At 51.3% G+C, this 22,890-nt stretch overlaps 2 protein-coding genes across 2 annotated transcripts in view; both read right to left on the bottom strand.

Annotated features, from left to right (window-relative positions):
- The window catches only part of LOC144247626 (uncharacterized), a 552,118-nt gene that overhangs the window by 461,522 nt on the left and 67,706 nt on the right, over positions 1 to 22,890 (bottom strand). Inside the window, 1 exon segment of the mRNA XM_077788934.1 lies at positions 2,910 to 2,923. Coding sequence (XP_077645060.1) covers positions 2,910 to 2,923 — 14 coding nt within the window.
- LOC144247608 (serine/threonine-protein kinase PAK 3-like) lies at positions 11,278 to 18,309 on the bottom strand. The gene is made up of 11 exons (XM_077788899.1): positions 18,231 to 18,309; positions 17,752 to 17,789; positions 17,046 to 17,345; positions 16,435 to 16,526; positions 15,556 to 15,604; positions 14,434 to 14,543; positions 13,562 to 13,679; positions 13,070 to 13,169; positions 12,457 to 12,653; positions 11,902 to 12,039; positions 11,278 to 11,469 (listed from the first exon to the last, which is right to left on the bottom strand). The coding sequence occupies exons 1-11, from the start codon at positions 18,307 to 18,309 to the stop codon at positions 11,380 to 11,382; spliced, it is 1,311 nt and encodes a 436-aa protein (XP_077645025.1). The 3' UTR covers positions 11,278 to 11,379.

A 22,890-nucleotide genomic window follows, 5' to 3' on the forward strand; every position in this document is an offset into this window, starting at 1 on the left:
GTTAGAGCGCCTCCCCTTAGCCTTGCTAAATATCCAGACCATGCCTCACTCTGAGACTGGAGTGTCACCTTTCAAAATGCTGTATGGGATGCCATATGAACATGGTACGCCAGTGGGGCATCCGAGGATAGAAGATGCACAGACACAGCCGTATCTCATAGCCATAAGTAAGAATCTGCAGGAATTGCAGAAGCAGGGAATAATAACACAAGGTGCCCCTTTAGGTTTTTCCACACATAAAGTACAACCTGGGGACAAAGTGCTCATAAAAACGTGGAGAGAAGCCCCACTGACACCTCACTGGGAAAGCCCTTTTCTTGTCCTCTTAACCACAGATACAGCAATACAAACAGCAGAAAAGGGGTGGACACACGCATCCCGAGTGAAGAAGGTCGAGCACCAGGAAGAGATGCCAGAGTGAAAAGTCACCTCTCCTCCTGGGGATTTGAAGATAACCTTGTGGTGGCCAAGTAAATGACTGACAGGGATCTGATAAGATGCACTGAACCTCATTGTGAATGTTATCCATTTGTATATTTCAAATGTGAGTATTGTAACAAGGTTTGGGTCACACACTGTAGAAGGGAATATTGGCCAAAGGGTTTATGTGATAAGTGCCTAGAAGGGGAACTAGCCATATCTTAGAGCTGTGGGTCTCAGATTCAGTCAAAGAAAGAAACAGAGTTTCTAGCCAGGCAAAAAGCTGGGAAAGAGCTGGGAAAGAATGTAAATAATGCTTTATTTCTCTTGTTTTTCACATTGTTTATAGTTAAGTTCTATCACTGTGTGTCAAGCCCTTTTGCACCAATGGTCTGGGTTGTTTTCACTTCAGAACAAATAGATTTGATCCTTGCAAAGCTCTGTATAAAAGAGCTGTGTATTTTGAATAAATGGGAGTTTTACTCTCAGCAGCCTTCTGAGTCAAGTCTATTCATTCCCATCCTGCCTCGACAGCAACAAGAGCTTGCCACAAGCCTAGGAATAATCGAAGCGGACTCTGAGATCTGCTTTCATTTGTTTCAAAACAGGCTAAGGGGAAAATTGAGATCAAAAGCTCAAATCATTACTGTTGAGTGCCGGAGGTTAAATAAAGTACCCTGCAGTGCAGATACAGTTAAACTACCAAGGTGGAGCATCTTTAAACGGAGGTATGCAGCTCAGTCCAGGTATGACACCACAGAAGACTATTCTTGCTGCCGAGAAAATGGTTTAACTCACCACTGGTGGCAACCCAGTGGGCACAGGCAAAGGCAGAGGAATAATAATCGTGGGGATCCTGATCAATCTGAGTCCAGCAATGTGCCTCAAGACCAGCACGCGTTGCACTGACTGGCCCAGCACAGAGGTGTGAGGCCCCGGTGAAGGTGCGGGCTCTGCATACAGACTGTCCGGAGAGCACACGGGGAATCGGAGGCTCCGACAGCCCCAGCCCCAAGGAACTGCGGCAAGGGTAAGATAAGCGGGCACTGTCCCATAAACGGCACCCAGCAGGGGATACGCAAGCTAAAAGAAAGAATAAGGTGTTACTCACAAAGGGCGACCCCCAAGGACAGGCAGTCAGAGCACAAGGTACATAAAAGAAATGTTGAACAGATATCTGTCCCAATCTGTGATAAATGTAACCGCACAGTATGGACTGGGGGAAGGATGGAGTCAGTGTTTGTAGCATACTTTCAGGCTAACCCACTGTGTTATGACAATAACCACTTGGGAATGTGTGTTATGGGTGGACAGACATACTGGGTCGGGAAGAACTTAAAATATGAGACCAAGATGTCCCTCAAAAATGAGTCAGTTATCTTGGACCTTTTAGAGCATTAGGATGACCGTGTTTGTTTGCAATATGACAGGATGTTCTGCTTTTCAAGAACAAAGAGGGAGTGGACCCGGAGAGCAAAATTAAACAGGTATCACAGGAACTAAAAAGACAAGAGGCAGAGATGAGAAAAAGAAGGATGGAGCAAGAAAGGCTGAGAACCCTAAGCGAGCAATATGATCAGCTCAAAAAACAATATACCAGTTGGAGTTTCCCTGCCTCCAATCAAAACCTATTTGTGGATCTGATGCAAGAAACTGCAACAGAATTGGGGCTGTCCAATTGCTGGATCTGCAGAGGGCTCAAGTCTGCAGAGAAGTGGCCTTGAAAAGGTGAGAGCTTAGCTCTAGATCAACTCCTGAAATGGGATAATGCTATAATTGGGACATTTTGCATTAGCAGGGAGGGAAAGGAGCACACCGAAATGGTGGGATACACTTCATGTCTGTCCACTCCAACAGTAAATTCCCTTAACAAAAGCAGAATCTGGCAGCCAGAAATCCCTACTGGAGTACTCCAGTACCTAGTAGGTACCTAGTAGGGTACTGGAGCTGGGAAAAAGGCACTAAATGTGAATGGAGAGAAAAAAATCGAACACTGCTGGAACAAAGGCTCTGGAGCTAACCTTTACCAATCCTTAGATGAATTGAGAGGATTCTGGAGTAAACCCAAAAACACAAAAGTCAGGTGGAAAGCCCTGAATGGTTTATATTGGATTTGTGGGAAGAAAGCATACAGCAAACTACCTCAGTGGTGGAGAGGATCATGCACTATTCAATTGATCAGACACGTTTTCTTTACCCTACCTCAATCAGAACACAGCTCACTAGGGGCCCCCTTATACGAAACTTTGAGCAGAAGAAGAAGGGATTTGAAAAAGAAATTCCCTATCTTTGGTGGGGGTCAGACCTGGGCGAGAAGTGGCCAGCAGAAAGAATAATAGAGGATTATGGTCCTGCAACATGGGCCCAGGATGAAAGCTGGGGGTATAGGACCCCAATTTATCTGTTAAACCGACTAATAAGATTTTGGGCAGTGGTAGACATGGTCTCTAACCACACCTCAAATGCCCTTGAGCTGTTGTCTAAACAACACTCCCAAATGAGCCTTTGTGTATCAAAACAGAATAGCCCTGGACTATTTACTAGCAGAGGGAGTAGGGGTCTGTGGAAAGTTTAATGAATCATAATGCTCTATAGAGATTGATGACTATGGAGAAACCATCAGAGGCCTGTGACAGAAATTAAAAGGGTAGCACATGTCCCAGTACAAAAATGGAACTCCGTACTCCAAGCATCCTGGTGGGATCATCTGTTTGATGGAGCATGGTGGAAAAAGGTAATATTTTTTTATATTGTGTTCAATAGCTGGGATCATATTCCTACCCTGCCTGATACCATGCTTTATCAGGTCGATACACTCAGTAGTGCAGGGTATGCAGGTGGCTGCCATGCCCACAGACCCAGAATGTGCTATGGGAAAAACAAATCAGGTATCAAAAATAATGAAATTGGGGGAGGAAAATCTACACGGTAGGGCAGCAGATGCTTTGGCCAGATTCAAAGAGCAGATACAGGGAGAAGGGGATGTCTACAAATTGTACCAGGGAATTCCAAGACAAGAGTGGGATAATAAGCCTTGAGGGAACTAAGAGATTTCTCTCCTTATAAAGAACTAGGAAATGGGATAGTAGTACAGGGTAGAAGTAAAGTCACACATAATTATGTAGAAAGTTTAGAAAGCAGGAATTACTATGTTTATGTAGAAGGGGAGGGATTGTTTTGTGTATATGGGATAATTCATGCAGATAAAAATTGCCATATATATTTTATGTATGTATTGGTAAGAAATACCCTTATAAAAAGATTTTTAAGCACACAAGTCAGTGTCGGGGATTGCATCACAGTGTTGAAACCACCTGGACAAGAGGAAGGAGATCTTCATTTACAAATGAATGAATGTGGCCAGCCCACAGATGGGTGTTCCTCAAGGTGATCCACCAGGATGATGAATACCTGATAAATATCTAAGACTGAGATAGCTGGAGCCATCTGTGAGATACATCTCAATACTGGATTCCTGGATTCTGGGAACACATCGTGGATGTTTATCACTCCCCGGACATGGTTTTGTTCCCTGGATGTTTATCACTCCCCGGCCATGGTTTTGTTCAGCTCCTTGCAGAGAAAGAACTCCACAGGAATATGTGCAGTCCTGAAAGGAAGGAAAGGGACTCTGCCTCGGGCAGGACAGTCGGTGTGAAACAGAGGGGACCCTCTGCTGTAGCGATCAGACCTGTGTCTCGCCCAGCACCAGTACCCAGGCTCTGCACTGACCCTTTTTGACTGGATTGTGGCTCTTCTTTTTTTTTTTCTCTAAATTTATACTTTGATCATTTAATAAATTTTCATTAATTAATAAATTGGAGCATTCATTTATCACAAAGGTGATCCTTTAACTCATTAACAGTTAATAGTGTGTTTAAAAATATGCTTTAAAAAGAAAAAATAAAAGCAGCATATTCTGGGGTGGCCACATATGAGTCATCAATGGCTGCTCTGGAAGAGAATTTTCCTTCCAGCAGCCTGGAGAGGAGCTTAAGAAATGCAAATTGACAGTGCTGGGATAAAGCATGGACAATGTATTTGGGTTTCTTGCCTGGGGCTGGAATTGGGCTGATTCCCTCTGCCCCCTCACCCCAAACTCTGCCATCTCCCACAGATGGAATCTGCACAGCTGAAGGCAGAGCCCGTGGTGAGGATCTCTGACTCTGCAACAGAAATGGCTGAAGCTGCAAAGGGAAACAGCAAATGGAGAATGTTGGGAAAACTTCACTAAAATAAGGGGGGGGATCATCCCTCTGCCCACTCCAACATCTGCTGTCACTGTCTATGTTTTATAGGGTGGATTAGAGCATTGGGGTTTTTGCTACCACAAGTTCAGAAAAATCAGTTAGAATACAAGTATTTGATGTTTACATTAGAGAAAATCAGTCAATTGATGGAGCCCCAGCTGAAGGGAGCACCCCAAAATGGGGAAAAGATGAAGGGCCACCAGAACAAATCCTACAACACCATGGACCAGCCCCTGAGAACCCAAACCAATTCCTATCAGGAGACAGATAAACCATTTATCATTTCAATGGCATAATTAAATTACAAGCTGTCCTCCAAATAAGAACCAACCAGACAACTCCAACTCCTGACCTTCCTGCTGACCAAGCCACTGAAATGAGGAACACAACATTTCACCAGGGGATGGGATCAGATTATCTGTTAGCAGAAAAAGGAGGAGTTTATGGAAAACTCAGTGACTCAAACTACTGTTGGCACAGAGATGACCAAGGAAAACTGGTGAAAAAGCTAACAAAGGAAATAAGAAAGCAGCTCATGTTCTGGCCCAAATGTGGAAAGGATGGGAATGGGACACGATTTTGTGGTGCACTGGCAGACCAGGGGTTAAAGGAATGCTGCTTCTCCTCTTCTGTGCTGCAGCAACTCTCATCTTTTTACCATGCTCCACACCTTGGCAATGCAGCTCATCCAGCAGCTGAGCCAGGGCATGCAGGTGGCAGCCAGGCCTCCTGATCCACAAACGGCTACAAAAGGACAGGGAATGAGGGCACCGAGAATAATCCCAAAACCAAAGAGGACCCGGGAAGAACAAAACAGAGTCAAGGAGTGAATCTGCCTGGAGATAGGGCCAGGCACATGTAGATAAGGGGAGAAAGCATCAGGTCCAATAAATGTTTCAAATTGACCCAGAGAGCTGCTCAAAATCCCGTTACATTCCCGAACTTCGAGGAGAAGAACAAAGACTTAACCGAGCCATGAATATCGGCTGTTTCACAAAAGGAGGGTGCACATTAACGAGCACAGGCAGCAGGCGCATCGGGAAGTCGGAACCTGCCAAGGAACTCAGCCGGTGGGCAAAGGCAGAGGGAGATGCGGCCGGGAAAATGAGGATAAAAAGGAGGCTGCGGACTACAGCCACGGCAGAGAGCGCACGGCAAATGCCCCACGGCCTCTGCCCCTGCTCGGCAATAAAGTCACTTTGACAGGACTCCTCGCTCTCCCCCGGGCACACGAACCTCCGGCGACGGGAATTTCCCCGCCCGCTCCCGGCCGCGGGGCAGCCCCTCTGTCCTACCCACAGCAGCCGGGCCGAGCCAGCGCTGCTCCGGCAGCGGCTCCTGCCCGGCCCCGGCGGGAAGGAGACCGCGGGCAGCCGCTCCCGCAGCGCCCTCAGCCCGGGGCCGGCACGGGCCGGACACGGCACCGGCGAGCCGCCGGAGCCCCCTGCCGCCCCCTCCGCCCGCAGCCAGCCCCGAGCCCCCGCAGAGCCCAGCGCGGCTCCCACCTGCGCCGGGGCCGCCTCCGAGCTCCGCCGCCGCCGCCTCACCGCGCTCCGGCCGCTGCCGCCGCTGCCGGGCCCGCGCAGCCGCTCGGCCAATGGCGGCGCTGCGCGGCCACGGCCGCCCTCAGCCCGCCGCCGGGGCCGCGCCGCGCCCCGCTCCCACCAATCAGCGCGCCGCGACCGCGACTGACGGCACCGGCGGCCAATGGCAGCGAGCTCGGGGCGGGCTCTGCGCACGGCCCCGCCTCGCCCCGCGCTCTCGGCGCCCCCGGGCTGCGTGAGGGGAAAGCCGGAGATGAGGAACAGCCCCGGCACGGGCCCGGGCCGAGCCGGGATTGAGCTGCCCACACAAACAAACTTCTCCGCGCCTCCCGCCACGGCTTTCCCGGCCCTGCGCCTCCCGTGCCTCCGCCTCTGCGGGAAGCCCAGGAGCCTCACTTCGCCTGCCCCTCGTTAGCGCATCAGTGCTTCGTTTTGATTTCCCCCGAAAAGGGAAACCTGCCCCAAGCCCTGTGGGTGAGTGGGGCAGGGGAGAGATTTCTGGCAGAAAACTCCAAAGACTCGGAGCAGGAGAAGGAGAAGTCAGTGCAGACTCTTAAATGCAGCTTTCCCCACGCCTCCCTGCTCCCAGCTGCGGGATCTCTGCATCCCCATGGACCTGCAGGGGATCTCCGCAGCCCCATTGTAATATGTGTTATGGAATAATTTGTGCTTATGAAAAATATACATCAAGTCTGTTGTGCCTCTAGAAAAAGAATCTTCAAGTTTTAAATGAGCAGTGGCTGCAGCCGTGGCTGGAGAAACCACAGTTGGCAGGGAAAGAAAGACCTAATTTACAAATGAAAAAAGATGCCTCAGTGCAGAGATGGGCTCTTTCCGGGGAAAATCCAGGAGACACCCAACGTTTAACCCCTGGTCTGCCGGGGAGCCAAGAAACCGTGTCCCATTCCCATCTTTTCCTTGCTTGGACCAATACAGAAACTGCTTTCCTATTTCCTTAATTATCTTTTTCAACACTTTCCCCTTGTCATCTCTTTGCCAACATCAGTTTGAGTAATTTAGTTTTCCACAAACTGCTTTTTTTTCTGCTAACAGATAATCTGATCCCATCCCCTGGTGAAATGTTGTGTTCCTCATTTCAGTGGCTTGGTCGGCAGGAAGGTCAGGAGCTGGAGCTGTCTGGTTGGTTCTTATTCCGAGGACAGCTTGTAATCAAATGATGCCATTGAAATGATAAATTGTTTCTCTGTCTCCTGATAGGAATTTGTGAAAAATGCCAATCACTTGGGTTTTAGAATTTTAAAAGTTTAATAATATTAAAATGGTGAAAAAAATAGGAATATAATTAGACTAATAAAAATTTAGAGTTAGGACAATTACAAGACAATAAAAAGGAAAGAATATCTGAGGTCCAGATGCTCTCAGGCACTTAAGCCAAGAGGAATGTACCTTGTGAATGAAGAAGTCACCCCTAAAACAATACACTGTTGCATATTCATATATCCTTCATGGTTATGCATACATTCTATTTGAAACAAAAAACTCTGTCTGTTGTATGTCAACTGCTTTCTTTAATTCCCACGGGGTCTTTGAGTCTGAGCAAGGCATGAAGAAATCAGCTTCTTCTAATAAGAAAACCATAAATTGCTCTTTGGAGAATTTGCATGTTCCTTGAAGTGAGTATCTCATTCCTTAAACCACCCCCCAACACACACATGCATATTTTCTCTTTTAACTACTAAAGCTTAATTTTATCTACAAAGCTACATTTACCATACTGTTATATGTAGCAGATATAATTGGTGCCATTTCTAGTATGATATATGTGACATTGAATATTTGTTAATTTGTTAGAACACTCTAACACTCTACACGTTTGTATAAGGATTCCCCCCCCCACCCTCGCAGGTGAGACCGGGTGTATATTGGAAACTGATTTACAAGTAAGAAGGTGCGGCTCCCCAGGAGATGGGCCATGGCTGGGGAGATACAGGAACCCCCGGTGCTGATCCTTGCCTGAAGGACCCGAGATGGATATCATGGAAATCCTTGGGCAGGCACAGGTGAATGCAGCGTTCCCTCCCGTAAATTTCATCAAGGGATTCAACAAACTCCAGACACTGAATTGTTCTCCCTCATCACCAAAGCAGAAAATCTTATTAACATGTGGACTCTGAAGAGAACACTGACTGCCAAAATCTTGGCCTCAGGCAGAATTTTCCCTATAACAACTGCTTGTGCCAGGATGGAGGTGTGTGGGCTTAGAGGAAAACCTCTGCTGAGGCTGACCTCTTTGTTGCACACCCAGGGCCGACCCCGGGCTCGGCTCTGTTCTTTCCTTGTGGCTGGCCTAGATAGAATTTGATTGCAAAATAAATATTTTATTTTTTCATGTTAATTTGGCTGGACAAATTTTCATTTATAACAGTTGTAACACATAAAAGGAAGACTCCCCATCTCTTCCACCATCCCAGCCACAGTACATTACCCCACCAGTTAATTTTTAACACTGTTTTCCCATTTTTGGATTGGTGTCTGGGTTGTTTTTTTCTAGGATGACCTCCCCGTTGTCATCTATTTTCAACAGTCTGATATATTAAACTTTCCACAAACACCCCCTTCATTAGCCAATAAATAGTCTAAAGCCAACCTATTCTGGTACACTGCAGTTTTTCCCCATTTTGCTTGCAGGTACTCAATTTGGGTGGGTCTGTGGCTGTTGACATGGGTGTGTGTACCAAAAAGGAACTTTGGTTTCTTTCCATGTAATACTTTCTGTAGCATTTGTGACACGATCTTGCTGCTATCTCAGAAGGGAAAAGACAACAAATGAGAGACAGAAACAGGAATGACAGAGGTCTGGCATGGCTTATACCCCCACCTCCCCTGCCTGTGGGGTTGCTGCCCACAGCAGGTACGTGTGATCTTCTCGCTGCTGAGTACAGTGCTCAATCCAGGCTTGCCCTCTGTTTCCCTTGTCACTCCTTTTTGCTGATTTTTCTATGCAAGTCCTTTTCAACACTCCTTTGGTGTATTTTGGTGTTGTCCATTTTAGATGTGATAGTCCATTCCTCACATTTCTTCACAAGTCCTCTGCCTCTGTTTCCCACTTTCTCTAACAACCTGAATACCATCTTCTTTCAACTACTCAAAAAGTCCTTTCTCTCAATATACCATTCAACACAATCCACCTGCCTCCAAGGAGATAAAGTAAAGCTCAAAATAAACAATCTACATTATATATACTTCCATTAATCTACATTTACTCACTTTTATTTTTCACTCACTCTCACATACAACAAGGTACCTTTTACTTTCAAACAGTCTACATTACATATCTACACCCTGAGTGCTCATGGAATGTTAATCCATCAACCCAGCAGGTTTAATCCTGGATGTCTCTCAACCCAGCAGAATTTTAGGTGTTACTGTTTTCCAACCCCAGATCCCCTTGGACATTTTTAACCTTCAGTCCTGCTGTGTTGTCCAACCCCAGATCCCCTTGGGCATAACCTCAATCCGCAACCCTGAGTGCTCTTGGAATGCAAATCCCCCAACCCTCTGGAAGGAGCCCCCAGAAAACAAACCCCCACAGCCCCTCCCCACCCACCTGATTTGGGAAGAATTTTCTCTGAGAGAAGTGGAAAAGAACCTGTTTATTTAACAAACAAAACACTCCCCAGCACTAAAAAAAATGAACAACACCAGATGACAACAAAACTCTTTCACCACTCTGCAGAGATGACAAATCCAGAAAGTCTCTCCTGGGGGTGGTCGCCCGGGTCTGGGCGCTGGGGATTGCTCTGGGCACTGGGGATGGCTGCTGCAGATCACAGAGCGCAGGCTCCCGGTGCTCCTCGGGGTTCCCAGGTCCCAGTCTGGAGCAGGTTGGATGGTATTCAGAAGAAGGAAAGGGAAAGAAACAGTCCAGGGAAAAAACTGGACTGCCTAGTTAAACTAACTAACAGGAAAAAGCAAAGGCAAGAGCGGAAGCAAGAGCAAGCAAACAAAGCCAGCAAAAGCAAGCCAAGCCAGCCCACACAAGCCTCTTGTGGAGAACAGACCATGGGGGGAGGTGAGCCAGCTGATAACAAGACAAAACAAACCTTCACTTTCAGAGTCAGTTCTGAGAGCACAGAACAGAATATCAAACATGAACAGAACCCACGATTGGGGATACAAACACCAGAACCTCACCCTGGGACACCTGGGTTTCCACATCAGCAGGAGACAGTTCCTGACAGTCGAAGGGTCAGCGGCAGGGTCCTCATCACACCCATTCCTTAAATGTTATCTGGCCATGCAGACGGTTTTCGCTACTTCCACAAGTACTTTAAATCAACATTGGCTGTTTCACAAATACCTCTGAGTTATTACTGTCAGTTAGTTACAAAAATAAAAGCATTATTTATTATTTCACAACTACAGCTACTTCTGCAAAAGTTAACATTCTATTGCACAACACATGGCATCCACTTCAATATTTTGCAAAAGCCAAAACTAGTATGTATGTTTTTCACACTGTGCACAAACTAAACTATCATCCAAGAATGAAGTTCTGAGGATATGAGCTACACAGGGGCCAGGGCATTGGCCACAAAAAGCTGACAAATTATATTACAGCAAAAGCAGTTAAAAGTGATTACAAACTATACTGCATCAAAATCGTTGTGACTAAGAATAAGTTGCAGAAGTCAAGACATAAGAGCAAAAGCCACCAACTACATAGTTCTCTATAACAAACCCAGGGCAGGTGTTTCCCTTGCAGGGAGCACTGGGGCCTTCCCCGGGCCCCTTCTGCCCTCTGGCAGAGCCGGTGGCATTTTCCAGCACACGCAGTTTGTAACCAAGAGTCGGGTGCAGCCCAGAAGGCTCCGAGCGCCTCCTCCCAGGCTGACTCTGCAGATCCGAGGCTGCTCTGGGCTCTGCCAGGGCTCTGCTGGGGCTCAGCTCTGGGCCAGGCTGGGCCCGCTCTCCCCTCACATTGCTCCGGGCAGCCGAGTCACAGAGGGAGGAGGAAGGGACACCTCAAGGGAGTTGAGGCTTAAGAGAGTTTTTATTCAAAAACCTGCCATACCAAACAGGCTGTCATAAGAGCCGTAACAAACAGGCTGTCCTAACTACCATAACCAACTAGCACTGCTAACTACCATCACTAACTAGTTGTCCTAACTAACTACTGTAACTAACAGCTGTCCTCCAGTGCTTCATCTCCTCCGCTGCTCCCTCAGTTGCTTTGCTGCGGTGATCAGAGGGGTCAGGCTGGAGAGAGGCTTGGCTGATGATAAAAATGGGTGCTGCCCAAAGGATAAAAAAGAAAGAAATGAACTGTTACTTTCTCACAGGCTCTGTTGCAACAGGACAAAGGGAAATGGTCAGAAACTCAGGAGAGGGAAGCAGGCTCAGGTTAGATCTAAGGCAGAATCTTTTTGCCAGGAGTGGGGAAACACTGACAGAAGGTGCCCAGAGATGTGGGAGGTGCCTCCTCCCTGGGAACATCCAAGCTCAGGCCAGGCAGGGCTCTGAGCACCGGACCTGCCTGAAGATGGCCCTGCTCCTTGTGGGGCACCAGGGGCAGATGCCCTCGAAAGGACCCTGCCAAGCCAAACCCGGCGAGGATTCTGCTTGCTTTGCGTGTGGAACGCAGTGAGGCTGGAGACTATCGGAGGGGCCCCAGCAGAAAACCCCTCCCTGGCGCTGCTGCTTCCCCTCAGCTGCTTGGCATTCACCTGCAGCAGCTCCTGGGCAGACCAGCGCTGCTCCTCGTCCGGCTCCAGGCTGCACTCGAGGAAGTCCCGCAGCAGAGCCGACAGGCGCCGGGGCTCCTGCAGCTGCGGGGTCCCGTTGTGCTGGATCAGAGCGCGAGCCTGCAGGAAAAGCAAACTCAGCGCTCTGCCAGCTTCCTTCCCACCCACAGGTGCTCACAGCGACCCCGGGTTCTCAGCCCCAGCTCCAGGGGCACTTTCCTCCCTGGCAGAGATGCTGCTCACAGCTCATTTTCCTATGCCAACCAAAAAACCCAAACCCTGCTGCTGCCACAGCCATTGGAAAGAGCTGATGTACTTGCTTCAAATTTTCAGGTCATCCTTACAGACAGAAGAGCTGGAACAGCATAAATCCCAAAGCAAATTGTTGTTGGAGACTGCAGAATATTTGTCTGTGTTGAGGTTCAAGTGCTCTGGGAATTCCCTTCCGCAGGTGCAGAAACCTCCAGCTGCTGCTCCCAGTGCAGGGTCACCCTGTGCTCACAGGGCTCTGCAGCCCCTGGAGAATTTGCATCTTACCATGGCCCTCGTTTCCTTGAAGTAAGGAGGTTCTCCTTCCACCATCTCAATGGTCACAATGCCAAAGGACCAGATGTCCACCTTGGGGCCATAAGGAGAACTGGTCACAACTTCTGGGGCCATCCAGTGAGCAGTGCCCACCATGGAGCTGCGCCGGTCCTGCTCAGAGCCGAGCTGAGCACAGAGGCCAAAATCAGCTGAGGACAGAAACAAACACTGTCAAAGGCAGCTGGAATGAGGAAACCAAGCACCAAGACTCCCCACTCTCAGTCTGAGAATGCAGTAGTGAAGTCAGCTGGAAAAGTGCTGAGGGCTGTAGCCAAGGGAAGGTGGAACTGGACACTTAAAGAAACCCTCAGCTTTCATGCAGTGGCTTTTACTGATTCCCTTTAAGATTTAGATTCCAACTCCTGCCCTCTGGGAGGGCCATACCCAGAGCAAAGCCACCCCTGGCACCCTGCTGCTCTCCGGAGCTCTCTGCAGGGGCAGCCGCTCTCAGCTGGCAGCAGGGGCCGGGCAGTGCCCCCAGCAGCCCTTGTGGGGCTCTGGCCGGCACTGGGAAGCAGCCCCACAGCCGCACCCGGGAGCGCCGTGCCTGGCCAGGAACACCCACCCAGCTTGACAGAGCCGGCCATGCCCAGGAGGATGTTGGAGCTCTTCAGATCTCTGTGGATCACCCGGTTCGCATGGAGGAAATCCAGGCCCTGCAGGCACTGAGAGAGAACAAGAAACACCAGGACAAAAACCAATGGCCGGAATCTATCACACAAGAAAGGACAGGTCCGAATTCTGCCAGCAGCAGCTTTGCTGTGACAGGCCAGGAGTGCAGAGCAGACAGGCTCCAGGCAAACGGTTCAGGGCAAAGCTGAGAACAGCACATCAAATCCAGAACAGACAGAGAGTGCCACAACAGCAGGAAAGAGAGCAAGAACAGAGCAGAAGTGCAGCGATGCTGGCAGGCCGTTCACTGCAGAGGCTCTTTCTTCTCCAGCTCATAAAAACAACAGAGAAACAGAGCCCTGAGCATGGAGCCACTCCTGTTCTCACGCCTCTGTGGAAGGACCATCGTGCCCAAGCCATGGCAGCCACAGGCAGGATCCCTCACCTCCCGACTGACAGCTGCCATCTCTCCTTCAGCCATGCGTGTCTGTCTGACAACGTCCTGCAAAGTTCCTCCATCCATGTATTCCATCACCAGCCAGAGATCTCCGCCAACAAGGAAGCTGGAAGAGGAAAGCAGTGGCATGGAGATGAATGTGCAGTGCTCAATTCCCCCATGGAAAAGCCTGGAGTGGAGTTTTGTTTCCAGGTCACTTGTCCATGAGGACAGAATCCCATGGAGAGACATTCCTGCGAGGCTGCAGAGTCCTTGGAATCTGCACAGTCTAAGGGAAGAGACACCTGTGAGAAAGGAGAGTCCTTAGATGGCAAGCAGGTGAAAAATGCAGTTTAGCAACAGCCCAGATCAGTGTGGAACCACAACACTGGCCCCCAGCTGGTTCAGCTTCTGAGCTCATCAGTTCCACCATTCCCTGCAGAACAAGGCACCACAACCCCCAGGGTTATCCAGGGGAGGAGGCCGTGCAGCACTTGGGACAAAAGCAATCAGAAAACCTTTCAGAAAGTCCCTTCAGAAACAGGCAAGGCCAGTGCAAAATGGGCAAATGAGGCATTTCTGGAAACAAGGCCCTGGTCTTCCTGGCATCCGCAGCAATGGAAAAGGGCTGGGAAGAAGAAACCAAGGGAAATAATTTCTGCTGTGGTTTATCAGCACTTGTTGTAAGACACAGAAAACGGGGTCAGCTTGAAGGAAAAAACAAACCAAAGCAACCAAAGCACACGGAGGGAGCGAACTGCCAGGCTGCTGTTTTGGGAAGATACGGCTGGGTCAGGCATTTTCAAAACAGGCTACAGACTACGGGTGCCAGGAAAGGTTAAGGCAGGGCCCGTGCACGGGATGAGGCCTGGAGCACTCACCTGTCCAAAGAGTTGACAATGTTGGGGTTCTTCTTGTCCTTCAGGAGCAGGAGCTCATTCACAGCGTGTTCCCCGTTCTGCCCTCTGAGACTCATTTTCTTTATGGCCACCTGAGGGGACATTGCAGACCTTTAACTGGAGGAGTCTGTGGCAGGAGGCCACAGCAAACACAGGGCGAGGCTTTTTGGAGCGACGGAGCCGGGCTGTGCCAAACTGCCCTGGGATGGGCACCAGAGCTCAGCAAGGGCCACTCCCACAGCCCATTGCTCTGCTCGCTGGGGCTGCTTACAGGACACACGGCCAGAGACATTTGGCCTTGCAAGCTCTGGAGAAATGGCCCCTCAGCTGTCAGCCTCCCAGCTCTAACCACATTCTCTGCACCTACAGTCTTCTCAAATGGCCTCAACACTCTCATTATTATTCAAATACATTTTGCAAGCAGGAGGTAATTCTGGTTCTGTGAAAACAGAGCAAAACAGCCAGGAACCCTTTAGCAATTCTATGGGATTTGGTCATGATTTCAGATGCAGCTGCTTTGTTTGGGATTGCACAACAAAGCAAACACACACATCCATTGCTCAGGTGATCCCTGTCACAGGCTGTCACTGACCCCAGACCCAAACACAACTGCAGGGTTTAGGAGAGAGCTTTGCTCTGGACATCCATCTTCTCATTTCTGTCCCTCTCTCTCTGTGGACAGCTGAAGTGGAACTAAAGTCCCAAATTGAGCCCAAGCAGGATCTCACCCTAATTAGGCCTTGAGGTACCCTTTGAAGATGAAAGGCAGGATGGAAAAACTGCTAAATAGTGTTCCTGTCTGCGGCTGGGGTGAAGATAAATTGGGCCTCAGTCTCCAACACTGATCCATTCACACTTTTAGATATGAAGAGCAAGCCAGCATGTCCTGCTCTGACAGACACCGCTGCCCTCCTTGCATCCCTTTGGGCACTCCAGAAGGACCAAGTGTGTCCCAGCTGTGCTCTGCAGGCTGACACTGCTCTGCCTTCAGAGGAGCAGCCTGTGCAGGAAAGCTCTGCTGGCCCCCAGAGCTGCAGCCACAGCTCCCAGCAGAGGGGAGAGCCCTGCAGAGCTGCCAGACGTGCTGGGCGTGTTGGCACTGACCTCTCCTCCAGTGGCCCTGTCGAGTCCTTTGGAAACAGTTCCAAAAGCCCTGGAGACAAAACAGCAGAGAAGAAAGAAGCAGTGCTTGAGGCCCTGGGAGTGAAAGCCAGCCCAGACAGGAGATCTCTGCTGCCTGCAGCGCTCACAAACACCTGGGTGCATCGACCCTTGCAACAACAGCGCAGCAGCCACCAGCCCTCTGCCATGCCAGGTGTCCAAGGGAAAACTGAGACCCAACACGAAGGAATTGGGCTGGAGCCAATCCCAAATGTCCACGCTGAATTGCTTTAGTTCAAAACCTGAGGTGAGCAATGGGTGTCTAAAGAACTGGAAAAGAATGCATTTCATCCTTTTCCATTTCCTGCCTAAGACCTGCAGGATCCACAAGGGCCCTGCCATCAGGCAGGTGATGAATTTTCCCCCAGAGTGCATCAGCTCTGTCTCTGTTGCTGAATGTATGGGCTCTACGAGCTGTGCTAGAATAGAGCACTTATTAGTTCATCTCTGGTTCCTGTTTCTAAACCATTAGGTTGTTAATGCTGACTGGAGGATATTTTTTGAAGCAAAATATTTGAAAGAAATCCCCTTGAGAGCTGTTGTCTGACAGTCACCAGATGGTGAGTGGCTCTTTTAAGCAATCCAGTTCCAGACACAGAAGATCTCCCAGGTCCTGCTCCTTGCTGCAGGCAGGACACTGCCAGCCTCAGGGGCCTGTGATGGCTCCTTCTGACCACAGTTCTCAATTCTGATCAGGACTGAGAGACAGCAGGATGGCACCCCAGTGTCTGAAGGTGTTTGGAGCTCTCCTGACTTCTCCCTTGATCCTGCACCAGCACAGCCCCTGGGCTGCTTGTGCAGAAGTAGCTGCCGTGCACTTACCCTTGGCCAATCTGCTCCACTTCCAGGTATTTCTCGGCAGGCTCCGCCACGCTCACGATGTTCCCTGAAAGAAACCACGTGGAAGAGGCTCCCTCCCAGAGCAAGACCCCGCCAGAGCAGAGCCAGAATGCAGCCCCACTCCCTGGGGCCGTGAGCCCCTTGGTCTCAGCTGGGGAAGGACAATAAATGCTCCTGTGACATTCAGCTGCAGAGCAACGCTGGCTGCAGCTGATGCCGAGACACACACACAGCCCCTGCTCTGAACACAGGAACAGAGCAGACGTACTCAGCTGCACCAGGCACCACTCCCCTCTCCCCTCTGGCTGCAGGGCTGTGCTGCTGTCAGAACCTTCAGCCCAGGATCCCACAGCGGAGGGAGGTTCCGTGTCCTCTTCCCAAGCACAGGGAGGTTCAGTGTCCTCTTCCCAAGCACAGGGAGGTTCTGGGTCCTCTTCCCAAAATGCTGCAGGTTCGCCATCATCTTTCCAAGCCAGGGGATGTTCACTGTCCTCTTCCCATGCTGGGAGAAGTTCACCCTCCTCTTCCCAAGGCACAGGATGTCCTCTGTCCTCATCCCACAGCGGGAGATGTCCTCTGTCCTCATCCCACACCATGGGGGCTTGGCCATCCTCGTCCTGCACCAGGGGACATCCACTGCCCTCGTCCCACACCGGGAGATGTCCACTGTCCTTGTCCCACGCCGCGGGAGCCTCGCCGCTGTATTCCCACAGCGCGGGATGTTCGCCCTCGTCTCCCAGAGCAGCGGGAAGTTCACTGTCATCTCCCGGCACCGAGGGAAGTTCACCAGCGTCCTCCAGAACAGCGGGGAGCTCACCGCTGTCTTCCTCCTCTTTGGCCTCCTCTTGGGAAGCAGAGGGAGCCAGAGGAGGGGCTGGTGCTGCTTTTGTGCCCTGTGGACAGACGGCAGCGTGAGGGACGGGAAGTTCTATCTCAGTGATCACCTTATTTATCCTCAGCTGCACATCCATCTGCACTAAGCAGAAATTGGGTTTGGAGCCCTTCAAACTAACAATGGGCTAAAGTCAACATTGCCACTTATTGTTGGGAATTCCATATTCCACCGTGGCTAAAGCCAGCAAGCAATCCTCTGCCTGCAAAACCAGACCTGCAGCCTTTCAAAAGCTCTGCAGCAGAAAAGGAGAAATCTGCTGGGGATCCCTTTGCTGCTGCTGCTGCTGCTGCAAAGACTCTGACAGGAACTTTCCTTCAGCCTCCCAGGCTGGCACTCGGCTGCCACACGCCGAGCTCACAGCTTGCTGCACAATTCCAAACACCAAAGGTTCCTTTCCCACTCACCGGAGGAGGAGCTGCTCGGAATCCACACATGAGGTGCCCTGCAACGGGAGAGGGAACATGAACCAGATGCTGTCAGGGAAAAACTGCCTGTGGTGGGAAATGCCATGGAGCAGGGCAACCCCGAGAGAGCATTTTGCTTTCCCAGCGTCCCTCCAGGAGCCACAGTCCCTTCCCACAGCAAGAGAACAGCACAAAATGCTGGGCTGGGTCAGTTCTTGGCTGTGCAGGGAGTTCCCGGCTCTGCTGCCACAGACTCCCCGCTGGAGGGAACAGAACCCCCCAGGGCTCATTGCAAATGCTGTGCACGCCCCGCTGGCTGCAGACACCCCCTTTTTCAGCTGCAGCTGCTGGCAGGAGCTCTCCCAAAGCAATGGTGCCTTCATGGCCATTTGGTTACAAAGTCAGCTCGGGTCCAGAGGAAGAACAGAAAGCACACAGCAAGCCCAAAGCCACAACACCGAGGGAAAACCTCGACTTACGTGCCAAGTGGGTTAAAAAATAGCCCGAATAAGCCACAGAGTACAGCGTGCAAACTGCAGCAGCCACGTGCTGGATCATTTTGGCTGAGCTGCACACGTCTGCAGACTGCAGCCCTGCAAGCACACAAGGACACCCGTCAGGGCTGGGCTGGTGCTGAGAATGCCTCGGGCAGGAGGATCCTCCGGCACGGAGCAGTGCCCAGAGTCACTGGGGACACTGAGGCCTCCGTGTCCCACAGCCACGGGAGCACCCTGGGGACGTGGCAGTGCTCCTGTGACATCACAGCAGCAGCTCACGCAGAAACCGCCCGGAAAGTTCTCCTGGGTCACAAAGGAGCACAAAGAACCCTCCCAGGGCACAGCCTATTGCCCAAAGGCTCCAGGAGGAGCTCTGAAAATGCAGCAAACAGGGACACCCCATAGCCCAGCCTGAACACTGAGGAGGAACAAGGACGGGAGCACAGCAGAGGAAACAGGACCTTTAGTCACTGCTACTTCTGACTGAAGCCAGCAAGCCGTGTTCCCGTGGGGATCTTTGTTCTCGCTCTAAAAACAAGCAAGGTGCTCCACTCTAAATATACAGAAGGCAGGAACTGGGCAGGAGGTGGGATTAGGAAGGAGGAGGAGGAGGGAGAGAGGAAAAGGAGGAGGAAGAGGAGGATCAGGAGCAGGAAAAGGAGGAGAAACAGGAGGTTCCAGTGCCCCCTGAGGCCGCAGCACCCTTGGCCCCAGGACCATCGCCCCCAGCTCATCCTGCAGGTGAGAGGGGAGGGGGAGCTCGTCCCAAATATATCGGGGGGTCCCTGAGAGGGTTTTTTATTGGGGTGTGTTGGGAGCTTGCAGATTGTGGAATTGAGCCCCAGATGTCGTCTGGGAGGCCCAAATATACCCTGGGAGGTTTTTTTCTGTGTGTGTGTGTAGGTTTGGATCTTTCAGGACCCCAAAACTGAGCCCCCTGGGGGATCTTTGGGAGTCCACGTGGCCATTGCCCAGTGTCACCAGGGGGAGGACATTGTCCTGGGGACCCCCGGGGGAGCAGAGGAGGGGAACCCCTGGGACCCCCGGAGTGGGGAGAGCAGAGAGGGGCGATCCTGGAGCTGGGGGACCCCCGGCTGGCTGGAAAGGGGGGGAGCCTGGAGAGGAGGAACCCCTGGGACACCTGGGATCTCAGAGTAGAGCATCAGGGGAGAAGGGGACCCCATGGAGCCCCAACAGCCCCAGGATCATCCCTAAGCAGGACACCTGAGAAGGGGGAACCCCTGGAGCCATTGGACCCCCATCATCCCAAGGAAAGGAAACCTCTGGAACCCCAAAAGTGGAGAGATCAGAGATAGGGAACTCCTGGGAGAGTTGTTTTGGGCTGAACCTTGATACTGTGGAGATTTTCATGGACACAAGAGCCCTGCTGAGTTCTAGGGATGGACTTGGGCAGGAGGAGCCTCCAGTCCAAGGTGCTCTCCTCTTGTTTTTCCCCCAAACCAGGATTTTTCATTCCCAGGGTGTGTCTGGATGGAGGAGGAGGAAAAGCCCCGGAGATGCTGCAGGAGGAGGAGCTGCAAACCCAGCCCAGGGAGCTGTGGGGAGGAAAGAGCCCCCCTGAGCCAGGAAGGCGGGCGGAGATCCAGGCGGAGCTCGGAGCTGGTGGAGAAGCCTCATGGCAGGGAGAAGCCCCACAAGTGCTTGGAATGTGGGAAGGGTTTCAGCCGGAGCTACCACCTGATTGAGCACCAGAGGATCCACACTGGGGAGAGGCCCTACGAGTGTGGGGAGTGTGGGAAGAGCTTCAGTGGGACCTCCGACCTCACCAAGCACCACAGGATCCACACTGGGGAACGGCCCTACGAGTGCTTGGAATGTCAGAAGAGCTTCAGGTGGAATTCAGAGATCATCACTCACCAGCACTTCCACACCAGGGAGGCTCTGCGGGTGTCCTGAGTGGGGGCAGAGCTTCGTGCGCTGCTCCAGCTCCATCCCCATGGGAGGATCCGGGCTGGATGATCCCCAGTTGTTGCAGCCTGAGCTGCTACAAGGAGAGTCCAGGGTAAAGAAGCAGAAAAGGCCTTTGCATGGTATCCACAGATGTTTGATTCAGCCACGCCGTGAGATGTTCAGGGTTTTCCCCAACACACCCATCCCCCTGCTGCAACTCTCAGCTCTCCCTGTCCCGAGGAGTCGGGGTGGGGGTGACCCTGGTCCCTGGGCAGTACAAAGATGAGGCCCAGTCAGGGAACAGGGAGGGAGTGGCCCAGGGACACAGGAACAGACACAGGAACAGGGAAAGGAGCAAACGGAGTCCAACAGCCCCTTGAGGGAAGCCTCCTGCGTCTCCCCAAACCAGGGAAATGCCCCCCAGGATCCCCACAATTCCCCTTTTTATATTATTAAGAAAGCTTCTCTGGAGGATCAACTGAATCAACACAAAATGACAAAAACAATCAAAAGCACTCATACAATTTTCAAAATGCAAACAATTCTGAGTCTCTAATGTCCAAATAGATTTTCTTAGAGCTGGCAGGAGGGATGTGGGGTTTTCTTAGTCCAGTTTATCAGGAGATGGAGTCAGGAGCCTTCAGTAGGGACTGGTTCTCTGGCCCCTGTGGCAGTGCTTCTGGCTGTGACAGACTTTGTACGAGGTAATGTAGGTGGTGGTGTGCCTGTTGGAAACTCCAAATAGAAATCATTACTTTTTAAGAAAAAGATGGTTACTTTAGGAAAACTGTCCTTTCTTCCCCTCCAATTACACTCACTTGGGTATTATGAAGGAACTCTGGGGAAAGGGACTAGTGGAGGGAGGCCATGGAAAGGGGGAAAAGGAGGTAGGAATTTGTGGGAACATAAAAAAGGGGTAATAGGACAACGGAAAGGAAACGGGGAAAGTGGGAGGGGGGCAGGGAGGCCACAGGAATTGGGGAAGGGTAGTAGAAGAAGTGGGACTTATCAGACAGGAAAGTTGTTTTGATATGGAGGTGGAGTCTTGGATGGAGGGCGGCTTGTTGGTGTTCTGTGCTCTTTCAGCTTTTGGGCTGTTGCTGGGATTTGGTTGTTGGTTTTGGGTTTTATTTCCCCGGTAGGAGTGTGGAGGACTTCCATGACATGGGTAATATTTTGCAGGTTTGCAGTTTGGTGCATGTTTGCCACCTTGCACTGGAACTCCACCAGGTCCTGTCACATCGGCTGCTTGGGGGCCTTTTCTTCCTTGTATTATATTAAATTCCACAATTTCTCCATCTCCTAGACTGTGGAGTTATTTCCTGGGGTTATTCTTTTTTATAGCAGTCTGATGAACAAGCACATCTTGTTTGTTATCATTCTGGGTTATGAAACGGTATCTGTTTTTGACATTGAACCATTTCCTGTCCCCAGAACGTTCATGGCAAGGACTTTTTTACCCTGGCCAGCGGGTTTGCGTGTGTGTTGGTGATGCTGGACGTGGCGCCGGTGCTGGGGCGCTGCCGTGCGGGGCTCGTCCCGCTCCCGGCGCTGGCGGCCGCGCCGAGGCTCGGCCCCTTCTCCTTCCCGGCTCTGTCCCGGCCGGTGCCCGCGGACGCTGCGGGCGCAGGAGCTCCGGAGCAGCAGCGGGGCGGGGGCGGCAGTTTCGCCCCAGGACTGCGGTTCTGAGCCGCCCCCGGCGGGGCTGCCCGCCCGCCGGCCTCGCCCGCCCGCCCTCGGCCCCGGGGCCGCGGCTGCCGCTCGTTGTCTCCGTGCGGGACCGCGCCGCGCTCCCCGCCCGTTTCCCGGACGCTGCGAGGGCTGATCATTTCTAGGTGTTCTGGAGAGGGCAGCGAGGTCAGTTAAAGTGCACAGGAGGCCAGTGAGGGCAGTTTGCTTGGAAATGGCCGAACTGGCCACAGTTCAAGCACCTCACGTTGTTAATGGGCACCACTGCCTCCCCCACCCCTTTGCTCACGGCCAGGGCTAAAGCAGTTTCTGAAGAAGAGGCCTTAGTGCAGGTGTCGACCATCTGTGGGATGGGTGGCTCTGGATCTTGGGGAAGAGCTCCGAGAAGCTTTTTGGTTTCCGGGTTGGCGTTAGACATTGCCATTTTTCCCAGGAGTTCATCCCTGGCCTCTACATTATCAATTTGGCGATCGATGGCCTCTGGGAGGTGGTCAACAAACTTAACAAATGTCTCTTCAACCCCATGATGGATTGAAGAAAAGTTTTGGACAAGGGTGGTTCCATCAGGGATTTTTAAAAGAGCAGTCTTTGCAGCAGATTTGATGTCATCTAAGACATTGTTGGGCAGCATGACCTGATCCTCTGGTCTGCTAAATTCCCCCTCTCCTGCCAAAGCCTCAAGGCCTTCCTGGCCTTCGCCTAAAACTTCACTCAAGTCATACTTGGATAGGATTGGCTTTAAAAGTTTTTTCCACTGCAATAGTGCAGTGGTAATGTAATGGAAGGCATGGGGAATTAAGGTATGTCCTGTGAAAGTTTAGTCCAATACATTTTTAAAATATGGAGAATTGCGGCCGTAGTCTCTGGCCACTTTTCTCAACTCCTTCCCCTCAGTGTGAGGAATCCGCTCCCATCGCGGCTCCTTTCCCCGTTTAATGACGACAGGCGCCACAAGGCAATCGAGATCTCTCACCAAGTCCAGGTCCCCATCCCGCAGGGCTCCTCCCTGATCCGTGTCCAGCCTCCTCCCGGCCTGTTGTTA

Source organism: Lonchura striata, chromosome 29, assembly GCF_046129695.1.
Source record: "Lonchura striata isolate bLonStr1 chromosome 29, bLonStr1.mat, whole genome shotgun sequence".
Taxonomy (NCBI): Eukaryota; Metazoa; Chordata; class Aves; order Passeriformes; family Estrildidae; genus Lonchura; species Lonchura striata.

Coding starts and splice junctions, on each gene's coding strand:
- LOC144247608 (XM_077788899.1), bottom strand. CDS start 18,309: ATGATCCAGCACGTGGCTGCTGCAGTTTGCACGCTGTACTCTGTGGCT. Junction 17,346..17,751: donor TCCGAGCAGCTCCTCCTCCG/GTGAGTGGGAAA, acceptor GTCTGTCCACAG/GGCACAAAAGCAGCACCAGC. Junction 11,470..11,901: donor CTGCCCAGGAGCTGCTGCAG/GTGAATGCCAAG, acceptor TCCTTTGGGCAG/CACCCATTTTTATCATCAGC.